The 14,172-nt window shown below is 43.1% G+C and overlaps 1 protein-coding gene across 7 annotated transcripts in view; it reads left to right on the forward strand.

Annotated features, from left to right (window-relative positions):
- The window catches only part of TCF12 (transcription factor 12), a 291,989-nt gene that overhangs the window by 273,877 nt on the left and 3,940 nt on the right, over positions 1 to 14,172 (forward strand). For all 7 annotated transcript variants that reach the window (XM_068275505.1, XM_068275506.1, XM_068275507.1 and 4 more), the window contains 4 exons: positions 833 to 941; positions 2,954 to 3,122; positions 5,887 to 6,119; positions 10,742 to 10,895. In XM_068275505.1, the coding sequence (XP_068131606.1) occupies positions 833 to 941; positions 2,954 to 3,122; positions 5,887 to 6,119; positions 10,742 to 10,884 (654 nt within the window). In that variant the 3' untranslated portion in view covers positions 10,885 to 10,895. The remainder of the gene's footprint in view (positions 1 to 832; positions 942 to 2,953; positions 3,123 to 5,886; positions 6,120 to 10,741; positions 10,896 to 14,172) is intronic.

Below are 14,172 nucleotides of genomic sequence, written 5' to 3' on the forward strand. Positions count from 1 at the left end.
ACTCACACTCTCACACTCACACACTCACACACTCACACACTCACACACACACACACACTCTCACACACACACATCTCACACACACACATCTCACTCACACTCACACATCTCTCACACACACACACACACACACACACACACACACACACACACACACACACACACACACACACACACACACACACACACACACACACACTCACATACACTCTCACACACACACACTCACACACACTCACACACACACACACACTCACACTCTCACACTCACACACACACACGCTCACACACACACATGCACTCTCTCACACACACACACACTATATATATGTATGTATATATATATATATATATATATCAGCACATCTATTTTGATGGACATTGGTTTGATTGAGGGGAGAAAAAGGAAATGATCTGAATAAAATATTCAGCATTTATAATCGTTTGCATGGTGTAAGTTGTGTTGATCTGAAATAACTTCAGTGAATCAGAACGGCAAAAAAGATAAGGACTCTAAATTGCCATTAAGTGGCTGCGGGAAATCAAATTGTGTTTGCTGTGGGGATTTGAATACATGTTGATTTTGTAATGTATTTAATGATGAACAACTTCAGTATAAAGAAACTGAATGTTAAATACTGACTTCTGTATTATGGCCATTGAAAAGCACAGCTGGATGTTTTGTTTACATCATTGCTTTAAAACAATCTTTTATTTATTTTCTTCAAATTTTACTGGTTTGATTGTGTAGTTTTGTATTATCATGGACATATTCACCTGTTTTGTGATTGCGGTGTATTGCTGTAACACACTGTGTTGTTTTCTGATTCAGTTGGGTAATCAGAGAGAAGAAGCAGTCAGCCTAAACAGTGACCATTCAGCTCTGTCCAGCACAGTGTCTTCAGCAAGCACAGAAATAAACCACAAAGATAGCTACCGAGGTAAGATGCAGAAGAAAGTCATTAAACTTCATCTTAAAGGACCATTATAATGATTAACGGTACAATTTAATGTACATGTAAGATCTTAATTTGTCCCAGAATAAAATGCAATGTAAATTACTGTTTTCCCATGGAGCTGTACATTAAACTGCCCATAGATCTAGCGATGTATGGGCAGATTCAACCAACAGACAAATCTGTTCAGATTTGTCAGCTGCCCATACACCACAGGCCAATTCGCAATCAATTTCAGCATGAAATCGATCCGGAATCGGCCCTGTGCACTGCCTCGACACTGTGCCCCCTAATGTAATGTCCCCCCTGTGCCAAAGTGTGTATACATTACCTGTCCGCGGCCTCCGCTTGTCCCCCACAGGCTTCAGGGATTCCTCTTCCGCATACACGTGCGCCCCACTTGGTCTCCTGGTAAGGGCGTGCGTGTGACGTCACACACGCGCCTCTGCTAGGAGACCATGTGGGGCGCACGTGAATGCGGAAGAGGAATCCCTGAAGCCTGTGGGGGACAAGCAGAGGCCGCGGACAGGTAATGTATACTTAACACGATGCACTTGGGACGTTACATTACACAGCGGTGGGGCGGCGGATGATTGATCGAACTCAGGAAATTGCACGCAGTTTCCGCCGCGCACCCAAACAACCAACTTTGGCCTGACATCTTGCAGCATGCGCGATTAACAGTGCGACCAATTTCCATCACGAAATTGGTTGCTTTGTCAGTCTGGCATGCACTTAGTAGCACCGATTTTCATCCAATTCAATTATAGTCATCAATTTGAATGGTCGATTGGCCGCCAAGTCGCCTTATGTATGGCCACCTTTACAGTAGGTTGTATTGATTGGACAGATATGAACCTTTTACCACTTGCTTTTCAAAGCCCTCCCTAGCAAGGCCCTACACAAAGATCCTGGCTGGCCTGACCATTCTCACATCCACACTGTTCTGTCTGTGTGACTGGGCCACTGCCATTTAGCAAGGCTGTTTAGAAGAATGAAGGAAGCCTTGAGAATCCCCATTAAGGGCCTATTCACCCTAGAAGTGCTTTTCTGTTCGCTTTGTGATTGATTAGCCGCGATTTTTACAGCGATTTTCATAAAAGTGAATGGGAGCGATTTTTAAATGACACTAATCAGTCACAAAGCACTCAGAAAAGCGATTCTAGTGTGAATGGGCCCTAAGAGATGCGCTAGTCCTAAACATGTCAGTAGCTACATAGAAAAAAAGTCATGTACATTGTGTTTTACTCTGGTGCAACGGAGCATATTATTTCTCCCTGTGAGGGCCAAGCAGAGCTGGGACAAGGTCCTTCAGCACCCAAGGCTGAGACTGCAAAGTGCGCCCCTCCATCCCTCCCACCCCAGCCCAGCCATCACTCACTACTTGCTATTAGAGTAATAGGTGCCCCAGGGCCCCCAACCTCCCCAACACCTTAATCTCCAGTTATCTGGCTTGCAGTCACTGCTATGTATGTCCTTTTCTTATTTCTTTGTGCTTCAAACACAATTGGGAATGACAGCTGAATGAATTGTGCACCCCCTCCTACACTGCGCCCCGAGGCTGGAGCCTCTTCAGCCTCTGCCTCGGCCCGGCCCTGGGGCCAAGTAGACATTACAAAAGCTGTGATCCATATCAACTTCATATAAAATACATTTCTTTATGAAAAAGTAAGAAAACCCAACATGGATGAAACTTGCTGGGCAGCTCATAAAAGGGCATTCGCCAGAAACAGCAGGCTGTAGCTGCCATACAGCTTCTTCTCTATCATCCATGTTGGATTTTTAACTTTTTCATGAAGAAATAAACAGTGTGTTTTATATGACGTTTGTGTGGATCACGGTTTTTGTAAAGTGTTGGCGTCTCTTCACAGAATCTTAGGGAAGATAATTAGTATGGATTCTTTACAATGCTCAGTACAGATTTCACATCTTCCCTGTAATGTAACAGTATGCTTTATAAAAGGGATTAACTTAAAGTTTTCTGTTTTGTGGAACAGGGTTATCTGGTGGATTGTCTAGCCAGCCCGGGATGCCATCCCTATTAGAAGTAAAGTCAGAACTTAAAGAAAAGGATGAAAATATCCATGACCATGGCTCCTCAGATGATATGAAATCAGATGATGAAGGATCTCAAAGTGATCTAAAAACTTCTAGAGGGAGGACAAGGTAACCCTTTCATAAAATGACCCTGTAGTATATCTATCCATATGCATCAACTACTGTATCCTATTACAGAAGTGTTTATAATAGCTAAAGTGCAATTTCTTATCCTGAACGCCTTTTATTCTGCCTTAAAGGGAACCTGAAGTGAGAGGGATGTGGAGGCTGCCATATTTATTTCTTTTGAAACAATACCAGTTGCCTGGTAGTTCTGCTGATCTCTTTGGCTGCAGTAGTGTCTGAACCACACACCTGATACAAGCATACAGCTAATCTTGTCAGAAACATTGAATGTGCATGTTTGTTTGTTGGTCTATGGCTAAAAGCATTAGAGGTAGAGGATCAGCAGTACAGCAGGTATCACCAGGCAACAGCACATGCAGTCCATGGGTTGTGAGCATTCCATCAAAAAGGAGTGGGTGCTTGTTGTAGTGGTGTAGGCAATACCATTATTATCAATGTACAATTGTTTTTCAAGGGGGCCTGGTCCCTCTTTATCAACCACACATGCCTTGATAATGCCCCCCGGTATCTTGTGGAAGCTGAGCACAACAAAGAAGCGTGCTTTATCTGCAAAATTGGTGTGCTGATATTGCTTTTGAACATAGGCAACAGCACGTTGATGCATCTATACAGAATTGGGTCCCCAAATTGTCATCCTAGTGATTGCAGTTCTTAAGGCTGAATATTGGTGACACGGGGTTAAGTGGCTTTGTAAAGGTTAAAACTTCAATGCAAAAAAAATTAATAAATAAATTAAATATTACACTGTCACCTTAACCACTTAACGACCGCCTAACGCCGATAGGCGTCAGCAGGTTGAAGTGGTGTTTCCATGGAGACATCGCGGCTCGCAGGCTAGTTGTAAACACTCGGGGAAGAAATCCCCTATGTTTACAACAATACGGCGCTGCTGCGCAGCAGCGCCGTAAAGGAGATCGGCGATCCCCGGCCTCTGATTGGCCGGGGATCGCCGGCATCTTATAGGCTAAAGCCTATTAGAGGCGGCGCAGGACGGATCGGCGTCATGTGCCGCCCACCGCAAAACCCAAGCAGCCGGCGGCAATCAGACCCCACCAGCAGGACATCCCCAAGGGGGGGGGGGGGAGTCTGATCGCCATGCTGCAAACACGATCTGTGCTGTGGGCTGAAGAGCCCACGCAGCACAGATAAGGGGAAAATCCCCTGGTGGTCAAGTGGTTAATAAACTTAAAAAAAGAGAGTCTGTGCGTGGCAATGGTAGAGGTAAGGAGGACATGGGAAGCCTCTAGACCAGGGGCCTCAAACTCAATTTACCTGGGGGCCGCAGGAGGCAAAGTCAGGATGAGGCTGGGCCGCATAAGAGAATCAATCAATCAATCAGCAGCTCCCGCCCCCCCCCTTCCCTTGCATTGATTTTTATTTCAAAATCAAATTCACACTGAAGCGAACTATTTTGCCTATTTTACCTTATAGTTCGCTTCAGCGCATCGCCGCCTCTGCCCGCCCCTCTCACTCTTACTTCACAGAGAGGGGCGGGCAGAGGCGGTGATGCTCTGCGATTGACGTCAGGAGGGGCAGAGCTGAAAGCTCTGCCCCCTCCATGAAATGCTAAGATGATAAGGAAGCTTTTGCCGGCACGGGCCACAAAATATTGTATCGAGGGCCGCAAATGGCCCGCGGGCCGCGAGTTTGAGACCCCTGCTCTAGACCATCCAGAGGCTTTTTGCTGTTTTCATTCATTTCAGGTTCACTTTAGGGGGACCCACAAGATTTTTTTTTTTTTATGACTAAGAAAGAATAAAAATTGTTTAAGGAATTACCCAACATCTATGCTGTTATTAAGCACTTAATTCAGGATAGAACAATGGATTCAAATGCATGGATCCAGTACACGGTCACTTTAAAGTTTGATAGAAACTGATGTAAAGTAGTCGATTAAAGCATTGTTACATGACATCATTTTGAAATGTAACATTTTGCCTTATTGGAATGATATTAACAAAAGCTCTGGATTAAAGCTGTTCCACTCAGCTGTTTTACTGGATGGGAATTTTTCCCATGATTGAATGTTTGAAGCGAGCACACAGTCACATTTCACATCTCCTTCAGTAAATTGCCCCAGCTGAGCGCACGTTTCTCCAGCAGTCTTATCATGTAGCCATGAGTAATATGACTGAGTGCAGAATAGTTTTAGGCTGTACCAGTCCAGAATTCAGAGTGTTATTATAGTTAGAATGAAAGGCTTATAATTGGGTTAGAATTCAGAGTTGAAATCCTTCCCTAATCAGAGTTTGTTTTTCATAGAACTGTTATTTTAATTGATGCATATTGTAGTTCTGAACTGCTTCTTCCTAGGAGCTCTCTAGGCATGGACGTATGCTTCATGGAAGATGATGAATCAAGCAATTCCCGTTGCGGACTTGCAAACAACCATAGATGTGCTTAGGTTGTGAAGAGGAAAGCTTCCACAAGCTGCTGAGGCTCCCAGTAGGGTTATTACGAAGACTGCCTGACTACAAGGAAACATAATTAATACATTGTAAATTCTATTAAAATTTAAATTAGCATTCTCTGAAGTCACCATCTGGACTGGTGTAATGTTGCTTTGAGAATGTTATTATGTACTTAACTGAATAGTACAGAGAATTAAAGGGTAGTCATTGCTTAAAGTTCCCGTACAACTGGTGTTTCAAAACAAATGTTGAGCCCTGACATTCTAGTAGAGGAACATCTCCTAGTCCGTTTAAAAAGGTAATTTAACTTGCCATATTTTTTTTCTGTATTACAGCAGTATTAATGAAGATGAAGATCTGAATCCGGAGCAGAAACTTGAGAGGGAACGAGAGAGGAGAATGGCAAACAATGCACGAGAACGCTTACGAGTTCGAGACATCAATGAGGCATTTAAGGAGCTTGGGCGAATGTGCCAGCTACATCTAAAGAGTGAAAAACCACAAACAAAACTGCTAATTCTTCATCAGGCTGTAGCCGTTATCCTTAATCTAGAGCAGCAAGTCAGAGGTTAGTATACAGCCGTTGTAATGTGAAAATAGCTGTGAGTGCAATACACTTTCCTCAATATGAATCACTAGAACAATGGAAGACTGGTATTTGATTATGCGTACTTCATGTTGGCTTTTACCACTTCACTACTCAGCTACAGTATGTTCAAGTCGTTGCAAAGCCTATGTAAAGGATCAATGGCATAAAAAATATAGTCTGTCGCTGTCAATGAGCACAGCGCATGTACTCCTTAACCCCCCCCCCCCACCTGTGGAAATAAGGAGGTATACCTGGCTATCTTCGGGGGGGGGGGGAGGGGGGGAGGGGACGCAAATAAAGGGGCACATCTGGTTATCTGTGAAGGGGGAAGGGGCACATCTGGCCATCTATACTGTGTGTAGAAAGAGGCACATCTGGCTATCTATATGGGGTAGGGGGGCTAATAAAGGGGAATATCTGTCTATCTATGAGGGAGGCTAATACATAGAAAACAATAATCAAACGGATGAATAAAATATAAAGTCTTTTTTCTACAGTGGCGCTGTTTATTTTCAAACTGTAATTGGTGAAAACAGAGAAATAGTTTGATTTTTTTCTTCTTTTTCCTTTTAAAATGCATAGAAAGAAAAAAAAGAAGAAATTACAAGTACCCAAAGAAAGTATAGTTCATCAAAAAACAATGTATATATCACTAAGGTGCCATAAGTAGTGAAAAAGTTATTGGTGATTAAATAGCGGCATAGCTAAAACTGGTTTGGTGGTTAGTGGGAAAACAGTTGTTGAGCAAGTGTGTTATGAAGCTTTATTGGATTAAACAGAACATTTTATAATTTCAAAGGTTGTTTGTTCTTCAAAAGTGATCAGTTTATTCTTCAAAAGTTATCAGTTTAAGACTCTAATATTCAAATGGCATCAGTCAATACTGGCTAGGTTGTGAGGTTGTGAGTCTGAGGAATAGTAAAAGAGCTGTGCAGTAAGAAACAAAGCAGTCTACTGCCTACAATCAGTACAGCTGTTACATGAGAGCCTCTCATCTGTTTTCTTAACAAATAGAGCTGCCTCTCCTTCAGGCCATACTTTAAAGGACAAAGCTCAATGAGATCAGAGTACAGCTCGGCTTCCTGTTATAATTATGCGATAAGGCTCCAGGAGAAAATGAAAGTGTCCTGTTAACAAATTTGAGTCCTGTTTATAAAAAAAAAAGTGGTTAGAATTTACAATATTGTTGCTAAACTCTTGTAGAAGAGGGAAAGTTTCAGTTTTAACAGTTCAAAACATAACCGTTATCCCTTAAAGACTACAGAGCCACTGGTCTCTATTTGGGAGAAATGGTTTATAACTAACATTTCAGAAGGTATAGGAACCTAAAAGTACCGGTAGTCTTTACACGGACAAATAATTCCTTTTTTTTCAGCTTCCTTCCTTCACATTTGGTCACAGGTAGAGAGGGGGGGGGGGGGGTTAGATTAAAAAAAAAAAAAAAACTACAATAACTTATGCAAGTAGATGATGAAATAGCTAGGTGGTCGCTCTTAAAGCCCAACTCTATCATTTTAGTTCAGAATAGTCTAGAGAAGGCTGAACACTTTATTTGGAAGTGTTTATTCTCTCCTGGGACCATCTTCAAGTGCTTTTCTACTTGCATACGTAAAGGGAACCTAAACTGAGAGGCAAATGGATGTTTCCTTTTAAAGGGACTCCGAGCAGTGCAGAAACTATGGAAAGATGCACATCATTTTAAAGCTCTCTTTTTCCTCTTTCCAATGATATATAAACCGCCACCCTACGCCTTTTAGTTTTCGCTATTTTCGCGATTGAAATTGCCGCGGCCGCGATTTTGATCGCGAAAATAGAGAAAACTAAAAGTCGTAGGGCAACGATTTAGGTGTCGTCAGAAAGAGGAGAAAGAGAGCTTTAAAATGATATCCATCTTTCCATAGTTATATTGTATTACACAGGGCGACTTTTTGTCAAAGTCAGCAGCTGCATTTAGCAGAATGGAGCTGCTGACACTCTGGAAAGTGTCGTCCTGTGTAATACAATATAACTATGGCTTGATGGATATCATTTTAAAGCTCTCTTTCTCCTCTTTCTGACGACACCTAAATCGTTGCCCTACGCCTTTTAGTTTTCTCTATTTTCGCGATCGAAATCGCGGCCGCGGCAATTTCAATCGTGAAAATAGCGAAAACTAAAAGACGTAGGGTAGTGGTTTATATATCATTGGAAAGAGGAGAAAGAGAGCTTTAAAATGATGTGCATCTTTCCATAGTTTCTGCACTGCTCGGAGTCCCTTTAAACAATACCAGTTGCTTGGCAGTCCTGTTGATCTCTTTGGGTGCAGTAGTGGCAAAATCACACACATGCAACAAGCATGCAGCTAATCCATTCTGAGTACCTGATCTGAATGCTTGTTGAGGGGCTGTGGCTAAAAGTATTAGAGGCACAGGATCAGCAGGGGAGTCGGGCAACTGGTATTGTTTTAAAAGAAAAAATCCATATCCTGTTTAGTTTAGGTTCCTTTTAAGGACTTGAGCAACGCTGCGTTTCACTCCCCTGTGTCATTCTTGGCCAGTCAGTTAACATTGGAGATGGGGCAGGAAATTTTCAGCATGGTAGTAGGATGGAGCTGTTTAAATTTAATATAAGTAGTGGGACATTATGCATCAAAGACAAAGCAAGTTAGATATAGAAAGTCAATCTAGGACATAAACATATAAAAAAAGGCCCAAGAAGATAAAATCTTAAAAAATCAAAAAATGGGTTGTTGGCTTTCTTTTAATCATAACGCAGTCTGGTTAGGCCACAAAGCTTTATTGGCTAGAAGAGACAAAACTAATATATGCATTGTTATGTGTTGTTTTTGGTCTCAGAGTCTGTTTTTGAAATACTACTCAGCTGGAGTTGTTGATAAATGAAATGCCATATGGTGCTCAGACACTAGTTTTACCCAACATATGATATTTACTACCCCTCACTACATGGAGCTTAAGAGAGGAATTTGAGAAATATGTTCAGTATTCTTGAATGACTTTGTTTCACAATGCAGCTGTATACCCCGGAGCATTTTGTGAGAAATTAGTTTTCCTACAAAGGCAAGTCTTTGTAAACTGTTATGAACAGTGCAAACTGTGATTAAAGTATACAAATAGGTTGCATTAGATATAACCTCACTTACCAATCACCAACATCGTTTTTTTTGTTGTTGTTTTTTTATGAAATTGAGCTGAGTTGCTGCATTTTCCACTTTATCGTCATGTGCGTTGAGGTTGGGGAGGATTGGGGGCTACCAGCAATATCAATTTGAAATCTCTGGCTCTGTTTGAAAGAACCCATCAGGTTTTGCCCCAGCTTAACATTTTCTGGTCATCTGATTACATCTGCACAGACATCTGATTTAATGTAGTAAAATTCTACTGTTTGCTTTTATGGTATTCCTAAATACTTCATACCAAGCATGTGAAATCGCTGCTTAAAGGAAACCTAAAGTGAGAAGTCTATGGATGCTGCCATGTTTAATTCCTCTTAAACAATACCAGTTTAGGCCGCCCTACTGATCTATTTTGCTGCAGTACTGAGTGAATCGCACCAGAAATAAGCATGCAGCTAATCTTGTCATATTTGACAGAAATGTCAGAAACACCTGATCTGCTGCATGCTCTTTCAGGGTCTATGGCTAAACGTATTATCGGCAGAGGATCAGCAGGATAAATGTCTCAGCCTTTCATATACCTCTCGCTTCAGATTCCCTATAAAGTAAACCTGTGAGGAGAAAAACCTTCCCTAGTGGTTACTCACCACAGGAGGGGGAAACCTCTGGATCCTAAAGAGGCTTCCCCCATCATCCCTCACAGTCTCCTTCCACCGCTGGTACCCTCCGACACAGGCAAGCAAACCACAATCCCAGCCACCTCGGTAGCTGCTTTCCCCTCGTGTCCCAGGGGTATTATTATTATTTAGTATTTATATAGCGCCGACATCTCCACAGCGCTGTACAAGAGTATATATAGTCTTGGCACTAACTGTCCCTCAGAGGAGCTCACAATCTAGTCCCTACCACATATGTCTATATGGTGTAGTGTATGTATTGTAGTCTAGGGCCAACTTCGGGGGGAAGCCAATTAACTTATCTGTATGTTTTTGGGATGTGGGAGGAAACCCCTCGCAGACACGGGGAGAACATACAAACTCCATGCAGATGTTGACCTGGCTGGGATTCGAACTGGAGACCCAGCGATGCAAGGCGAGAGTGCTAATCACTGCGCCACCGTGCTGCCCAGGGGAGTAATGGCCAACGGCAGATGTTTGGTGGCCCCACTGCTGGAACAGAGCTGCAGAGGAGGACAAGGGAAGCCTCATTAGGATTCATAGTCTTCCTCCTCCCGAGTTAAATTCTTGGGGCAATTTTTTCACTACAGGTACTAAAATACATTTACAAGCGTCACATAATGTTTAACTTGCATGGGTCTAAAAAAATAATACTGACGTTTTCTTTGGCCTTTTCTTTGGTGCTAATGGCAGACTCATTTATCCAATTAAAAGTGTCATGTATTGTAGTTCTTTTTTCTTGAATAATATGCTCTGTTGTATTCTTTTAATAACTTGATCACAGCACCATTAATTAAATATACCTTTTGCAGAGAGGAACCTAAACCCCAAAGCAGCCTGCCTTAAGAGAAGGGAAGAAGAAAAAGTTTCTGCCGTATCGGCAGAACCCCCAACCACACATCCAGGAGCTCATCCTGGGCTTACAGATTCTACCAACCCTATGGGTCATATGTAAACATCAGCCAGGTAAGCACAGAATGGGGGAATCCATAAGACAGCAGCACTACTTGTCGTTTACAAATGGCTGATCACCTGTGTAGAGAAAGCATGTTGAAGTTCATATATATAGAATGTTTTACACTAACATGTAGTTCCAAGTATTACACAGGAGCTGCAAACTGTATATACTTGGAGTGTTTTCTTGAATTCATTAAAGGATACCCAAGATGAGCATAAATAGTGTTCTTTTACTTACTTGGGGCTTCTTCCAGCCCCCGTACACTTGTAGGTCCCACGCTGTCCTCATAGCTGGGAGTGTTCTGCACATGTGTGGCTATGAGTCTTAACATAATACACATGCGCAGAATACTCCCAGCCACAGGGGCACAATCAGTTAGATGCACTGCCAGGCTAGCGCATGCACAGTAGTTTGCAGTTTAGCGAAGATTAGTAAAAGCATGCTAAATTTGAAAGATGCTTGCTAATCAGGATGTGCCATCCACTGAAAACCACCATTTATTTGAGAAATATATAAAGCCTGGTACACGCATTTAAACTTGGTTGACCATTCACTGACCAATTTTACCACCTCCATGTACTGTAGTATGAGAGCTTGCCCACACAATCTGTTCATAGTGTTCACAATCTGTTGGCCCTCATAATGCAGGTAATAAAATTGGTCAATGATTGGCAAATCAAAATTGAATGTGTGTATCAGGCTTAAGGAACCTTAGTAGATTGGTAAAACTCTAACAATGTTATCATTTCTAAATGACTCACTTGGAAAGATTATAAAGATCAGGTTTCCTGACATTTCTCTAAGTTGCTTAGCTCAGGTGAGTTTCTCAAAGTATTCTTGTGAGAGGATCAGTATGTAAGCCAGACCACTCGCATTTTCAGAAAATACATGCAGCAGTTGTACCCACAGTTCTCATCGGATATAATTTAACCACCCAAATTTAGGTAAATCAGAACATTCATTTGTCTGAGATGCAGACAGGGTGTATACACATGATATTTACCTCAGTTCTTTCTACACTTCAAATTAACAAAAGAAAGAAAACTCCTAGCCAAGCCACGGCTGTTTGGTTCAACACTATTTTACTAGTCTCATCATTACCACTGCATTTTTCCATACTGTAGTGTGCTTGGAGACATAGTCCTGTCACTAGACTGCTTTGGCTGTATATCATTTATATGGGAGAACTCTGAAAAATTGCAATAAATGCAAAAAAATATCCTTAAAGGACTTACGAGGCGAAACGCCGAAAAAAAGTTAATCACTTGCCTCATCTGTTAAGGCACGGAGGACGCCGTCCGCGCCCTCCGTGCCGATCCACCGGGTCCCCCTGCTTATTAGCCCCCCGGGCCGGCTGCCGACCCCACGGCCCGGGTCGGGCTCTCTCGCCTCTCCCGCCTCTCCCAAGATGGCCGCATCCTTTGCCCGCGGCTGCGCAGTCCGCATAGCCGCGAGTGCAGCTGCGCAGCTCTAGGGCCAACCCCTCCGATCATCGCTACGTAGCGTGGAACGGAGGGGTTGGCCCTAGAGCTGTGCAGCCGCACTCACGGCTATGCGGACTGCGCAGCCGCGGGCAAAGGATGCGGCCATCTTGGGAGAGGCGAGAGAGCCCGACCCGGGCCGTGGGGTCGGCAGCCGGCCCGGGGGGCTAATAAGCGGGGGGACCCGGCGGATCGGCACGGAGGGTGCGGACGGCGTCCTCCGTGCCTTAACAGATGAGGCAAGTGATTAACTTTTTTTCGGCTTTTCGCCTCGTAAGTCCTTTAACAGGGGGATCCACCATACCCAATCAGAGCACTTGTTTTCAGTAGAAGGATAATCGGGCTTAAAGGAAACCATAAAAGTATTATTGCAATCCAAAAGTTTGTTTCAGTTTTTATTATGCAAATATACAAAATTCCGGTATTTTTTTGGTCACCAATTGCTTTCCATAGGTATCACATGTAATATGATGGCTTAAACTGGCCAATTTTCCACAAAGGTCATATATGATAAAGCACGGCTTGAAATAGTATAAACGAGAGATCGGGCAAGAACACTCGTTTTTTCAAGCTATAGGAGCTCTTCATCAGGCCTTAGAGTGAACCTGAGGTTAAAATAAACTGATTGGATAAACAATTGTATTTATCCTCCTACTCCTAAAAATGACTTTTTTCAGATATCCCATGGTTTTATTTTATATTTAAATCGATACAAAGTAGATTGAATGTTTTGTTGTCTCTGCTCAGTGTCAGCCTTAAAGTGAATGTTTACCATTTAAAAAATCAAAAAGTCAGATACTCACCTAAGGAGAGGGAAGGCTCGGTCCTAATGAGCCTTCCCTCTCCTCTCCCGGTGCCCGGTCCCGCGCAGGATCCCCCGTGGCAGTATTCGACCAGTTCGGTCAAATACTGCCACTTCCGCAGCCGAAGGGAGCTTTCAGAAGCCTTCGGGAGCACTCGGGCTCCCGAAGAAGGGCCGCTCCATACTACGCATGCTCGAGCGCCCTCTATGACGCACTGGCGCGTGCGTAGTATGGAGCGGCCCGTCTTCGGAACCCCGAGTGCTCCCGAAGACCTCCGAAGTCCCTGCGGCGGCGGACGCGAACGGGGGAGCCAGCGCAGCACCGAGGGCACCGGGAGAGGAGAGGGAAGGCTCATTAGGACCGAGCCTTCCCTCTCCTTAGGTGAGTATCTGACTTTTTGATTTTTAAAGTGGTATCCACTGGCTTTAAGTGTCCCTAAATAATGAACTATTGACCTTTTTCTATCTTTCACTGCTCTCAGATGTTGTATCCTGCCAGGAAAATGTTTGACTGTAATAGGATTATCTGTGATGTTTATTGTTTGGCCAGTTTAAGCCACCATATTGCATGTGATTCCCATGAAGAACAATTGGTGGCTAAAAAATTACTGCAATTTTGTAATTTTTGGCAATAAAAATAAAAACGTTTAGACTGCAAGTTTCTTTTAAGTCCTTTTATCCTTCTAATAAAAACAAGTGCTGTACTAGCCTGCTTTGGCACCATGTTATGCTGGCCTTTTATAGCACCCATAGACTAAAACAAAGTGCCTGCACACTCCGATTTACTATGGAAAAGTGTGGAAAGAGCTGACTGAGTGACATCAGCTGGGGCCCTCTGTGCATGTGCAGAAGGTCCACCGCTGACATCATTGAGCTGCTTACCGGGGAAGATTGCGACTGAACAGAGGCGCTAAGAATGACGATGAGGGACACATGCATGCTTATGGGGCTGGAGGGAGCCCCGGGTAAGTAAAAAAACAAACAAAAAAAAACAGCAGGAAG

The sequence above is a fragment of the Hyperolius riggenbachi genome, chromosome 3 (assembly GCF_040937935.1).
Source record: "Hyperolius riggenbachi isolate aHypRig1 chromosome 3, aHypRig1.pri, whole genome shotgun sequence".
NCBI lineage: Eukaryota > Metazoa > Chordata > Amphibia > Anura > Hyperoliidae > Hyperolius > Hyperolius riggenbachi.